This window comes from Ascaphus truei, chromosome 17, assembly GCF_040206685.1.
Source record: "Ascaphus truei isolate aAscTru1 chromosome 17, aAscTru1.hap1, whole genome shotgun sequence".
Taxonomy (NCBI): Eukaryota; Metazoa; Chordata; class Amphibia; order Anura; family Ascaphidae; genus Ascaphus; species Ascaphus truei.
In genome coordinates this window covers 14,621,665-14,636,535 of record NC_134499.1, presented here as the reverse complement: position 1 = coordinate 14,636,535, position 14,871 = coordinate 14,621,665, and the positions used below count along the sequence as shown (strand labels likewise).

At 49.0% G+C, this 14,871-nt stretch overlaps 1 protein-coding gene across 1 annotated transcript in view; it reads right to left on the bottom strand.

The window, feature by feature from the left end:
- LOC142467778 (inter-alpha-trypsin inhibitor heavy chain H3-like) overlaps positions 1–14,871 on the bottom strand; it is a 63,997-nt gene that overhangs the window by 3,128 nt on the left and 45,998 nt on the right. The window contains exons 12-14 of the mRNA XM_075573640.1: positions 12,395–12,534; positions 9,675–9,829; positions 4,826–4,852 (exon numbers count right to left, since the gene is read on the bottom strand). Coding sequence (XP_075429755.1) covers positions 4,826–4,852; positions 9,675–9,829; positions 12,395–12,534 — 322 coding nt within the window. The remainder of the gene's footprint in view (positions 1–4,825; positions 4,853–9,674; positions 9,830–12,394; positions 12,535–14,871) is intronic.

The window sequence follows — 14,871 nt, the reverse complement described above, 5'->3', positions numbered from 1 at the left end:
CCCCTCCACACACTGTCTCCCCCCCCCCTCCACACACTGTCTCCCCCCCCCCCCTCCACACACTGTCTCCCCCCCCCCTCCACACACTGTCTCCCCCCCCCCTCCACACACTGTCTCCCCCCCCCTCCACACACTGTCTCCCCCCCCCTCCACACACTGTCTCCCCCCCCTCCACACACTGTCTCCCCCCCCCTCCACACACTGTCTCCCCCCCCCTCCACACACTGTCTCCCCCCCCCTCCACACACTGTCTCCCCCCCCCTCCACACACTGTCTCCCCCCCCCTCCACACACTGTCTCCCCCCCCCTCCACACACTGTCTCCCCCCCCTCCACACACTGTCTCCCCCCCCTCCACACACTGTCTCCCCCCCCCTCCACACACTGTCTCCCCCCCCCCTCCACACACTGTCTCCCCCCCCTCCACACACTGTCTCCCCCCCCTCCACACACTGTCTCCCCCCCCTCCACACACTGTCTCCCCCCCCTCCACACACTGTCTCCCCCCCCTCCACACACTGTCTCCCCCCCCTCCACACACTGTCTCCCCCCCCTCCACACACTGTCTCCCCCCCCTCCACACACTGTCTCCCCCCCCCTCCACACACTGTCTCCCCCCCCTCCACACACTGTCTCCCCCCCTCCACACACTGTCTCCCCCCCCTCCACACACTGTCTCCCCCCCCCTCCACACACTGTCTCCCCCCCCTCCACACACTGTCTCCCCCCCCTCCACACACTGTCTCCCCCCCCTCCACACACTGTCTCCCCCCCCTCCACACACTGTCTCCCCCCCCTCCACACACTGTCTCCCCCCCCCTCCACACACTGTCTCCCCCCCCCTCCACACACTGTCTCCCCCCCCCTCCACACACTGTCTCCCCCCCCCCTCCACACACTGTCTCCCCCCCCTCCACACACTGTCTCCCCCCCCCTCCACACACTGTCTCCCCCCCCCCTCCACACACTGTCTCCCCCCCCCTCCACACACTGTCTCCCCCCCCCCTCCACACACTGTCTCCCCCCCCCCCTCCACACACTGTCTCCCCCCCCTCCACACACTGTCTCCCCCCCCCTCCACACACTGTCTCCCCCCCCCCTCCACACACTGTCTCCCCCCCCCCTCCACACACTGTCTCCCCCCCCCCCTCCACACACTGTCTCCCCCCCCCCTCCACACACTGTCTCCCCCCCCTCCACACACTGTCTCCCCCCCCTCCACACACTGTCTCCCCCCCCTCCACACACTGTCTCCCCCCCCCTCCACACACTGTCTCCCCCCCCCTCCACACACTGTCTCCCCCCCCCCTCCACACACTGTCTCCCCCCCCCTCCACACACTGTCTCCCCCCCCCCTCCACACACTGTCTCCCCCCCCCCTCCACACACTGTCTCCCCCCCCCCCCCTCCACACACTGTCTCCCCCCCCCCCTCCACACACTGTCTCCCCCCCCCCCCTCCACACACTGTCTCCCCCCCCCCTCCACACACTGTCTCCCCCCCCCCTCCACACACTGTCTCCCCCCCCCTCCACACACTGTCTCCCCCCCCCCTCCACACACTGTCTCCCCCCCCCCTCCACACACTGTCTCCCCCCCCCCCTCCACACACTGTCTCCCCCCCCCCTCCACACACTGTCTCCCCCCCCCCTCCACACACTGTCTCCCCCCCCCTCCACACACTGTCTCCCCCCCCCTCCACACACTGTCTCCCCCCCCCTCCACACACTGTCTCCCCCCCCCTCCACACACTGTCTCCCCCCCCCTCCACACACTGTCTCCCCCCCCCTCCACACACTGTCTCCCCCCCCCCTCCACACACTGTCTCCCCCCCCCTCCACACACTGTCTCCCCCCCCCTCCACACACTGTCTCCCCCCCCTCCACACACTGTCTCCCCCCCCCTCCACACACTGTCTCCCCCCCCCTCCACACACTGTCTCCCCCCCCCTCCACACACTGTCTCCCCCCCCCTCCACACACTGTCTCCCCCCCCCCCCTCCACACACTGTCTCCCCCCCCCCCTCCACACACTGTCTCCCCCCCCCCCTCCACACACTGTCTCCCCCCCCTCCACACACTGTCTCCCCCCCCTCCACACACTGTCTCCCCCCCCCTCCACACACTGTCTCCCCCCCCCTCCACACACTGTCTCCCCCCCCCTCCACACACTGTCTCCCCCCCCCCTCCACACACTGTCTCCCCCCCCTCCACACACTGTCTCCCCCCCCTCCACACACTGTCTCCCCCCCCTCCACACACTGTCTCCCCCCCCCCTCCACACACTGTCTCCCCCCCCCTCCACACACTGTCTCCCCCCCCCCCCTCCACACACTGTCTCCCCCCCCCCCTCCACACACTGTCTCCCCCCCCCTCCACACACTGTCTCCCCCCCCCTCCACACACTGTCTCCCCCCCCTCCACACACTGTCTCCCCCCCCTCCACACACTGTCTCCCCCCCCTCCACACACTGTCTCCCCCCCCCCTCCACACACTGTCTCCCCCCCCCTCCACACACTGTCTCCCCCCCCCTCCACACACTGTCTCCCCCCCCCTCCACACACTGTCTCCCCCCCCTCCACACACTGTCTCCCCCCCCCTCCACACACTGTCTCCCCCCCCCTCCACACACTGTCTCCCCCCCCCCTCCACACACTGTCTCCCCCCCCCTCCACACACTGTCTCCCCCCCCTCCACACACTGTCTCCCCCCCCCTCCACACTCTGTCTCCCCCCCCTCCACACACTGTCTCCCCCCCCCTCCACACACTGTCTCCCCCCCCTCCCCACACTGTCTCCCCCCCCCTCCCCACACTGTCTCCCCCCCCCTCCCCACACTGTCTCCCCCCCCCTCCCCACACTGTCTCCCCCCCCTCCCCACACTGTCTCCCCCCCCTCCCACACTGTCTCCCCCCCCTCCCCACACTGTCTCCCCCCCCTCCCCACACTGTCTCCCCCCCCCTCCCCACACTGTCTCCCCCCCCCTCCCCACACTGTCTCCCCCCCCTCCCCACACTGTCTCCCCCCCCTCCCCACACTGTCTCCCCCCCCTCCCCACACTGTCTCCCCCCCCTCCCCACACTGTCTCCCCCCCCTCCCCACACTGTCTCCCCCCCCCTCCCCACACTGTCTCCCCCCCCTCCCCACACTGTCTCCCCCCCCTCCCCACACTGTCTCCCCCCCCTCCCCACACTGTCTCCCCCCCCTCCCCACACTGTCTCCCCCCCCTCCCCACACTGTCTCCCCCCCCTCCACACACTGTCTCCCCCCCCTCCACACACTGTCTCCCCCCCCCTCCACACACTGTCTCCCCCCCCCTCCACACACTGTCTCCCCCCCCTCCACACACTGTCTCCCCCCCCTCCACACACTGTCTCCCCCCCCTCCACACACTGTCTCCCCCCCCTCCACACACTGTCTCCCCCCCCTCCACACACTGTCTCCCCCCCCCCTCCACACACTGTCTCCCCCCCCTCCACACACTGTCTCCCCCCCCTCCACACACTGTCTCCCCCCCCTCCACACACTGTCTCCCCCCCCTCCACACACTGTCTCCCCCCCCTCCACACACTGTCTCCCCCCCCTCCACACACTGTCTCCCCCCCCCTCCACACACTGTCTCCCCCCCTCCACACACTCTGTCTCCCCCCTCTCCACACTTTGTCTTCCCCTCCCCACACTTTGTCTCCCCCTCCCCACTCTCTGTCTCCCTCCCCCATACACTCTCTATGTATTCCGCCCCACACTCTCTGTCTCCCCCACCTGCACATTCTCTCTGTCTCCCCCTCACACTTTCTCTGTCTCCCCCAAAACTCTCTCCCACCCCCACTCTCTCTTTCTCTCCCTCCCCCACACGGTCTTTCTCCCCCACAGTCGCTCTCTCCTCCCCCCCACTCTCTCTTTCTCCCCCCAACCTTTCTTTGTCTCCCCCCCCCACTCTATCTTTCTCCCCCACACACTTTCTCTGTCTCCTCCCCCTTACATCCTCTCCGTGACATTGTGCAGTCACATTGCCGCTTCTTATTGGATGATACCAACAACCATATTTTATTTCCATTTCATTTTACTGGCACATCAAAGAGATCCCCGTAGATAGGGTGAGGTTGTGAGGGTCTGAGGGGGTGAGAGTTAGCTTAAAGGGACCCCCCTCGGTTAATAAAATAAATTCCCAAAATAGTGGGATTGCTGCATTAAATTGTTACTGAGGCTAATACTATACTTCATATGTACTTCTGTGAACACAGAACAGTGAACCTGAACTGCAAATTATGTCATTTGGGACAGTAAATAATTCCATTAAAGTTCAAGCTGCTGTTTAAAAATATATATATATATTCCCATTCAATATGTGCATCAATACAATCTGCACACTGACAAGTGATTCGCTAAGTTGCAGATCGATCTGTTCTCCTGTAATCGATCGCTTGCTCCGGGTTATTTAATTCAGTTCTTGCACAGCATTGTGGGCAATGTAGTTCCTGGAATATTATGTGACTCGGCAGTTACTTGATATACTGTAATTGGTGCACTGCTAGAGAGAAGGCTGGACTCAAGAACCAGAGCCTGTCAGAAGGGGAAGGGGCTGTCACCTTGGAAATACTTCCTACATTAGAAACATTAAAAATGTCTTTAAAACATTTTTTTTTAAATCTAAATGCTACACGTATTTTCTCCTAGTACAGAACTGATTTATTTAAATAAATAAAAAACACACATGTAGGATATTGCTTGAACTGCTGCTTTAATGACATTACATAGTAGAGACTACAAAAAGAGAGATAGGAGATATTATTTGTATACACAATATAGGAAACATATTAGTTCTTACCCATGAGTCCATAGTCTAGCCCAGGAGCTGCAAAGCAGTAAAAACATTGTTTTATTACGAATAGAGGAAGATCTTATCAAACTTGGACAGGATTCCTAATCAAGCAACTGGGGCAAATGCATCAAGGCAAAAGTAGCTAAATTCTGGGGCAACATATATGCCCCAAATAAAGAAATAATGTGACCGCATGAACCGAACAGTTTGTTGTCTCCCGGGTGCTCGGGTTCGGCACATTGCGTGTCGGGTAGACAGATTGTTGGGGGGGATCTGGGATTGACCCGGCGGTCTTGGTACACGTTGGCACCAATGACAAAGTTAGAGAAAGATGGAGGGTCCTAAAAAATGATTACAAGGATCTAGGCAAAAAGCTTAAGGCAAGGACCTCCAAGGTATTCTGAAATACTACCAGTGCCATGCGCTACCGCAGGGAGACAGTCAGAGATCAGTAATAGTCAGCATGGATTTATGAAGGATAGATCTTGTCAAACTAACCTTATTTGTTCTTTGAGGAGGTAAGAAGGAATGTAGACCAGGGTAATGCAGTTGATGTGGTCTACTTAGATTTTGCAAAGGCTTTTGATACGGTTTCACACAAGAGGTTGGTGTACAAAATAAAGAAAATTGGACTCAGTAATAATATATGCACCTGGATTGAAAACTGGTTAAAGGACAGACAACAGAGGGTTGTCATAAATGGAACTTTTTCAGGTTGGGCTAAAGTCGTGAGTGGAGTACCTCAGGGATCGGTACTGGGACCCCTGCTTTTTAACTTGTTTATTAATGACCTCGAGGTTGGGATCGAGAGCAAAGTCTCCATCTTTGCTGATGATACTAAATTGTGTAAGGTAATAGAATCAGAGCAGGATGTAATTTCTCTTCAGAAGGACTTGGAGAGACTGGAAACATGGGCAGGTAAATGGCAGATGAGGTTTAATACAGATAAATGTAAGGTTATGCATTTGCGATGCAAGAATAAAAAGGCGACTTACAAATTAAATGGAGATATATTGGGGGAAACCTTGATGGAGAAGGATTTAGGAGTGCTTGTAGACAGCAGGCTTAGCAATAGTGCCCAAAGTCATGCAGTAGCTGCAGAGGCAAACAAGATCTTATCTTGCATCAAACGGGCAATGGATGGAAGGGAAGTACACATAATTATGCCCCTTTACAAAGCACTAGTAAGACCACACCTTGAATATGGAGTATAATTTTGGGCACTGATCCTAAGAAAATACATTATGGAACTAGAGAGAGTGAAGAGAAGAGCCACCAAATTAATAAAGGGGACAGACAATCTAACTTATGAGGAGAGACTAGCTAAACTAGATTTATTTACATTAGAAAAGAGGCGTCTAAGAGGGGATATGATAACTACAGTACCGACCAAGTTTAATCAAATACGGCTAGAGCCGCAAGCCGCAAGGTTTCCCGGCTTTGATGGAGAATCCCCTCGGCGCGCGGTCACGCTTCATCGGGAGCGTGCGCGCACGGCGTGCGTACCCAGGGCTCCCCGAAGGGAGCCCTGGTGTCCCGCGATGTGGGGGATGTGGTGGGGGGCTCCGGGGGACCCGGCAGACCCGGAGAGGGGAGGGGGAAGCCCCGATCGGAGGACCGATCCTCCGAGGCTCCGGTGCGCGCGCGGGACACCTTGGCGCGCGCCCGAGATCTGCTGCGGCCGAGACCGGGTAAGTGTTAGACTAAGCTCGGCCGCAGCTGTATATACAAATATATTCGGGGACAATACAAGGAGCTTTCAAAAGAACTATTCATCCCACGGGCAGTACAAAGGACTCGGGGGCATCCCTTAAGGTTGGAGGAAAGGAAATTTCATCAGCAACAAAGGAAAGGGTTCTTTACAATGAGAGCAGTTAAAATGTGGAATTCATTACTCATGGAGACTGTGATGGCAGATACAATAGATTTGTTCAAAAAAAGGTTGTACATCTTTTTAGATGGGAAAGGTATACAGGGATATACCAAATAAGTATACATGGGAAGGATATTGATCCAGGGATTAATCCGATTGCCAATTCTTGGAGTCAGGAAGGAATTAATTTTTCCCCTTAATGGGGTTTTTTGTTTGCCTTCCTCTGGATCAATAATTAAGTATAGATATAGGATAAAGTATCTGTTGTCTAAATTTAGCATAGGTTGAACTTGATGGACCTATGTCTTTTTTCAACCTCATCTACTATGTAACTATGTAACATTATCATTGAAATCAATAGGATTTTGCTTTGTGTTGCTCTCTAATTACGTTGGGTTTGCACCATATTTGCTCCACTTTTGCCTTGATAAAAATCTTTATTAATATAACAAGTTTCCTTTTTTTTTTTTGGTTTGTCACCTACAAATTCTTAGTTTAATAAATAGTCCCCTGAGTGTGTCACACTTTTAGTTTGCTGTTCATTCTTGTTTTGCTTGGCCCCTGCAGACGCACTTACCAGAACGCCCTCCTACTGTCTCTGTACATTCTTCCTACCAATCCGATTGTAAGCTTTTCGGAGCAGTGTCGCCTTTTCCGAAATGTTACTTTTATGTCTGAAGCATTTATTCCCATTATGTGTTAGTTATATTATTTGTTATTTATATGATTGTCATGTGTATTACTAATGTGAAGCGCTATGTACATTAATGGCGCTACATAAATAAAGACATTCATGTGGATTGGAGTGCATTGATTCAGCATGCAGTGTAATATGTATTAGGTTGTGGTATATATATATGCATATACAGGGCCCGACAAAATGGGCAAAAACCCAATTCTTCCCCCCCCAAAACACTCCCTCTCCCCCCCCCTCACGACACTTACCTGCGGCGGGGTCCGACTACAGGGTCCGACGGCATAGTGCAGCCTTCTCTGTCTTCTCCCCTGCAAATTCATCCTTTCCCCCTGCAGCAGTTAAAATGGCCACGCAGCGTCAAATGCGCCGTGTTGCCATGGCAATGGGACGCAGCGTTGCATAATGTGTTACTGCGTGACGTCACGAAGCATCCCGTTGCCATGGCAACGCGGTGTCATTTGACACCACGGGGCCATCAAATGCAGTCGCCCGTGGTGAATGGGGGAGTGCATTTGTCGACCCCTGTACACATATATATATATACTGTAAGTGCCTTTTAACTCACTTATGACCCCACAGCTGACCAAAGGGCTGGGTTCCAAGAACACAAATTAACACATGGAAGCCTTGGTTGATCAATAGAAAGGAAAACACAAAGTAACACATAACACCTTGGTTGAGCAATAGAAAGTAAAGAAACAATAAAACACAAATTAAGACATGAAAGCCATGATGAAGGAAAGCAGTATAGAATACAAAATACCAAAAAGGCAAGTTTAGTCTTGTTAGCCAGTAACGCAGAGGTCCCGCTGCTTCAGTCAGCTCGCTAGCGCTGCATGCAGGCGGCGCGTGGAGAGGCACTTGACCGCTACCTGCGGTTCATAGGGAGCGGGGGCGTTTGAGTGGAGTGCAGCAAGCCCACACACATGCCCTCTGTTGCTCACTCTCTGTGCTTCTCCCACCTCCCCCCGGACAGTCTTCTCCCCCCCCCCCCCCCCACACACACACATATATATATACATACACACACTCCCCCCCCCTACCTTTTGGAGGTGGGGGAAGCTCTGACAGTTCCAGCCCCCGGCACCGATAGGCAGAACAGCGCACCACGTGACGCGTCACCGCTTGGGATCGCAATCCTCTTGCATCCCCTGGTGGCTGACACGTCACAGCGCATAGTGAGCCTCATCGGAAGGAGGCAGCGGGGACAGCCAGGCATGAGGTAAGGGGCTGGTGGCCCGCGCAGCTGTCCGCAGCGGGTCCTCAGCCTTAGAGGAGTGGTTAATCTGTATTGAGTGGTCAGTCTGTATACAGTGTATCACATGTAATGTTGGTCAGTGACTTGGGGAGAGAGTGAACATGTAGCAGTTTCCATCCTGCTCGTATCTCTGTGCTTGAAGTACAGAAATAAAGTTCTGCAATGCTGCAAATCTACTTTGGTCATTTATCGCCGAGCCTTTACTTAGACTGCATTGGACAATACCTACTATACCCCTGGTGGATTAGTGAATGAGTCTGCTTTCAAGAAAGCAGCTTATTAATAAGCAAATATGCATCTCCGACAATATATACATACATACATTCTAACCAGAGATATTTCATTAGGATTGACTGATTGGTTGAGGTAATAGGAATCTCAATTTTTATATTCGAAGGCAATTAAAGTACTGTATACACAGGAATTCATTAATTAATTAACAGGGGAAATCTCACAAGTCAGTTTTGCATACCCCACGCTGGGAAGATTGACATATTGGGCTAGATAGAGAGAGATAGCTCCCCTATTAAACTAATGGCAATGTATCCCATATGCCACCAATACTACTTAAGAAATTCACTAAGACAAATGAAATTAAAATGATATATGCATGTATTAGTTGTATATATTTGTTTATATTAGCTGCATATTTGAATATACATTATCTCATAACAAGTTGAATATATTAATTAGTACCTCTCCCTCCCCCTCTTTCTAACTCCCTCAATCCAGCCTCACTGACGGTTGTATCACAGTATCATAGCTTAAAGAAGAAGCCCTTCAGTCTTCTTATTTAACAGGTTAATGATGGCATTATACTGTGACAACTACAGGGGAAAAATACAGTGATTGACAATTTTCCTGCAGATTCTCTGGTCTTATGTTTATTAGAGAATCTAAACAAAAAAAAACATAAAAAGGGGGGGGAAATTGATTATATTCATTTACCCTATTACACGTTACTACCACTAGATCACTTTGATGACCGTGGGAATGCCCCATAAAAAGCAGACAAAAATATCCTTACCTCCTTCTTTTGGTTTGTTAGCCACTAGTTTTTTATTCGCATCTTCATCCTCAGTGATAACCATTGAAGTTAGTGGAGTCACAAAATTATACTTCAAGGATAGATGCAGGGCTTTCTCTGTGATTGCACTTTTTTCTTCCCCCTGAGCCAGAATTCTAAGCAACAAAGACCCAAATAAGTAATGATATTGCGTCTCCGCTATATCCTCATGGTTGGCACTCTAGAACCTCAAACATAACTGCTTGAGTGTCCTAATGACGTCCACTGAATGTCACAATGGCTTTTTGGCACATATTATATGTGAGGTCATGTTCACTGTGAATGAAGGAGGAGGACCATAGTGACATCATGACCATGTGATTGCTATAGAGGAATCACATGGTCGCTACTTATATATATTAAACTTAAAACGCAAATTTTCCTCTGTCCTTCTACATTTTCTTCTGTCCCTCTACTGCTACAGACATAGTTACATACCTACAGAGTCACATAGTTGATGAGGTGGAAAAAAGACATGCGTACATCAAGTTCAACCTGTGCTAAATTTAGACGGCATACTTTATCCTATATCCATACTTACAGTATATTGATCCAGAGGAAGGCAAACAAAAACCACAGTGACAATCATCTAATGATATCTCATCAGGGGAAAAATAAATTCCTTCCTGACTCCAAGAATAGGCAATCAGATGACTCCCTGGACCAACATCCTTCCCGCGTTTATTTATTTGGTATATCCCTGTATACCTCCTTTCTAAAAAGATGTCCAATCTTTTTTATTTATTTTTTAACAAATCTATTGTATCTGTCATCGCAGTCTCCATGGGTAAAACTACTGCTAAAACAAACCCAAAAGGGACCTCCCTCCCTCATAACTTTCTCCCTTACAATCTATCCAAAATGCTACAGTTAGGATCATTTCACTTTCTCACAGAACAATGTATGCTCAACTCTTCCTTAAATCCCTCTCCTGGATCACATGTAAACTATCGCACTAGCCTCCCAACATTCCTCCTGTGATAATACCGTATCTCACATCCTCTTCATATCCATTGTTACTAGATACCAACTCTCTACAATTCTGTATATACCTTTAGACTTCACTTTCGGTTTGAACGTTTGTAACTTATCAACTATGTACAGTATTGGTCCAATAAAAGGCACTTATCCCTTCTCCCTCCTTTGCTACTTTACTACATGGAACAAAGGACAATACGGCAAGCCATTCTTCTTTCTCATCAAAAATGTTATCACCTGCAATGTGCTCCTCTTCACCTTCAAGGCTCGACACTCTACTTTCCCCTACATCTCTGCTTTGATTTCTCGCAATACCTCTGCTCGTCTCCGCCTCGCTGCTTATACACAGTAACTGTTCCCTTTTCACCCGTTTCACCTCTACTGCTCCCTCTTGCCTTAAACCTTTTTCCCATCACTGCTCCCTACCTCCGTGACTCATTTACCTTCAGTATTTATGTCATGCACGACCTTTGCATAAAATCTCAGTGAAATCGCACCTTCTGAATGAATTCTTTCAATAGATTGGATTCATGGGAAGCCTTGTATAGGAGCTCCGAAGTTGTCATTGCCAAACCGCAAGGTTTAGCATGTACAGAAGAAGCGGAATCAAATGTGAGAAAGAACCCTTTTCTCTAGTGTAAACCCCTTCTTCTAAACCACTTCTAAAGAAAGTGACAACCCACCCTGATCGTACGCGCTTTACAGTAGAAGCGGAATGACCTGAGCTGGTGCTAACTCCGTTCCCAGTCTGATTTATGGGTTTTGCTCGCTCAACCAAACCCATATTTCAGGCTCTGGATGTAACTCACAGTACCAATCTGAAAACAAATTGACTTTTTAGAAGCAGTTTGCATAACGGAGCTACTAGAAAACCAGTTTCATTTAAAAATAATACAAGTTTTTACAAAATCGATCAGATTGGTAGAGCCAGGCTGAAATCGCTTCTAAAAAAAAGCCTTTTAGACATGATTGGACATACGAGAAGTGCTTACGGCATAGCAAAGCGCGCCCATCTGCTTCTAAACTGCACTTTTGAAGCCGTTTGTCACACTCCGGTGCTACTAGAATAGGTCCCACGGACACTACTCCCCATACCCAAAGATGCATGTAGCAACCATAAAGGACAGGGACATCCACTGCACTTACTGCTACCTCTACCAACTCTGTAAGTATCCCAACATATAACCTAGATTGTAAGCTCTACAGGGCAGGGATTCCCTTTCCTACCCTGTGCTTTTACAGTGTGTTGGATGCACTAATAGTGTGTTCTAATGTCTATTTTTGTCAAATACTGTATACATCGTTAGTGCTATATAAATAAAATATATACTTTCGCATAATCATGCATAACCTAAAATAAAAATAAATCTCAGAGGTTAATTTCCATTTTAGCCACATAAGGCCTTCTCTGAAGAACGGGAGACTAAAGTAAAAGGGTCACATATACAGGAACCGCTAGGGTAAAACAACCTGAAGCATTGCTGGAGTACCCTACCCCACATGGATAACGATGTAACTACTCCCTAACTCCTCCTGTATCCATTCCCTAAATCACAAGCTGAAACACACGGCACAAAACTTGTAGCAAAGACCTTAAAACATGGACGTACAGTAAAGAGACACTGTATGAAAATGATACCATTTGAATACATTTTTCCCCAAGTTTGCCTTAATACAGTATATCAACCAATAGTCTCACTTACTGCTGTGTTAGGAGCTGTTCTATGCTCAGGTAAGCCCACAGTCTCTCTGTGAAGTCTCCAAAAATATATTCCTGTTCTTTAAGTGTATCTTCCTCTTGTTTCACATTTGATTCCACATTCATTGAAAAGTTAGCTGAAACCTATATTGAAAAGAAATATAATTAGTACATAAGAACTGTCAATACCGGGTCTGACCAAATGATCCATCAAGCCCAGTATCCTGTCTCCCACAATGGCAAGCCCTGGAAGTTCCTGGGTGAGCGTTGCTTAAAGAATCCCCCACTTCCTGCCCCTAGATGTGTCGATCATGCTAGCATCCATTTATTGACTTCCTCTCCATAAATAGATCACGTCCTCTTCTAAAGATATGAATATTTCTTGCTGCCACAAGCATATACAGACTTACATACAGCAAGGACCATTTTCCATGGTGTTATGTTCAAGACATATGGTATGCCTGCACTGTTCTGGATGGATTATAATAACCTTTTACTCATACTGTTGCGTATCACGTCACGACGCCGGAAAGCTAAGTTAGATGCAGAGCCGAGGAGGAACCAAACACCACACTACCGGTTGCTGGAGGACTTCAGCTTTCTTTCGGTGCACGCCGACATCAGAGAGGCCAAGCGCGTGCCAGCATCAGAAGTCCGGACAGAGTTCATGATAATACTGTAGTCCTCTGTGGTGCTGGAATTCTGGTGCTTGGTCTTCTTTTCTCTCCGATGAATATGTTGGAAAGAATATAACAACAGAATACACGCTTCAATGTATTCACCAACCTAAGGTATCCTAGGGTTCACAAATTGTGGGGATCCAGTTAAGTTACTGTACCGTGTGGGATTTCACATTAAGGTGTTTATAGGAAATCAGTATTGTACAACACATTGAAGCGTATATTCTGTTATATTCTTTCCAACATATTCATCGGAGAGAAAAGAGGACCAAGTACCAGGATTCCAGCGCCACAGAGGACTATTATCATGTATATTCAATCAAGAAGGTCTTTTGAACAGGCCTTCAGGTCTGCAGGATACTGGACTTTCTAACGAATTGGTATTGTATTTAACATTGTTGTTATACTGTAGGAAAGTCTATCTTTGAGTGCTAGAGTTGTGTTTCATTTGATATTTGAAGAAAAATGTTGTTGCATGGTCTTTATAAACATACGTTATATTAATCAGAAGTACGAAAAACTGAACCTAAGATGTAATTAAAGGAACCATTTCAGGATTCAGATATACATTTGCTTCATTACATGCTCCAAATGTTAGGCAAACACCATTTTTTTTTTTAAAGATTTTTTTTCACACAAACATTTTTAAACCTGGTTATTTTATTATAGATGTTGATTTCAACACTCTTCTCTCTACAGAAACTAAAAATGTACAAACATGTTCAAACACTTCATTATCTGCAATCTGCTGTGTTATGCTTTCAGGGTGTTTAATCCTTTCCAGAGAGATTGTACTTTTTTTTCTCTCACGTACACAAAATATATTAAATGATTGTTTGTATTTTCTATGATCAAAATGTATTTAGAAAGTCACTCCTTTTCAGTTTGGGAAGAAGGAGCAGCTCAGTGAGTAAAGACACTAACTGGCACTGAGTTTGAAGCAGGGGAACCTTGTGACCTTGGGCAAGTCACTTTATCTCCCTTTGCCTCAGGCACCAAAAACATAGATTGTAAGCTCCACTGGGCAGGGACCTGCGCCTGCAAAATGTCTTTGTAAAGCGCTATGTAAAACGAGCAGCGCTATACAAGAACATGCTATATATATATATATATATAGTTTGGTACTATTACTTGGTCTGAGCTTGCCCACGTAGAAGCTTCCTTTTCATTAACAGAGAAGTTCAGATTGGCACATGGAAGCTAAATTACTCTCTGACTGAGAGACTACATTATTACTAGACTATTTTTCTATTGATGACATAATGGAGAAGTCAACGCTTTCACACTATTATAGGGTACATTCAAGAAGCTGCGATAGCGCAGGGTCTGCGATCTCGCATGGAAAGCCCTATTGAAGTCAATGATGCTTTCCGTGCGAGATCGCAGATCCGGCGCTTTCGCAGCTTCTTGAATAGACCTGAAGCTCATATAGTTTTGGTGACAAAAGGAACAACATTTGGGCCACGGTGGGGGGCGGGGTGGTCCACTGCACATTCTTGGACCACGGATCAACCCTAGTGAACCCCCCTTTTCACGTGAGTAAACCCCACCAAATAGAAAATTGTCCAGTCCAGGTTACTTATTTAATATCTAATAATACTTGAGAAATGAGAAATAACAGTTGTTAAACAAGTACAGGTAGTCCTCGATATCCAACGTTTCACTTTACAACGAATGGCATATCCAACGCTTTACAATGCAACCCTATGGGCCATTTTTCTACGCCGGAATGCATTATCCGACGCCTAAATCGTTATCCAACGCTCACCGCCACTGATTAACATGGGCTTCACTATACAAC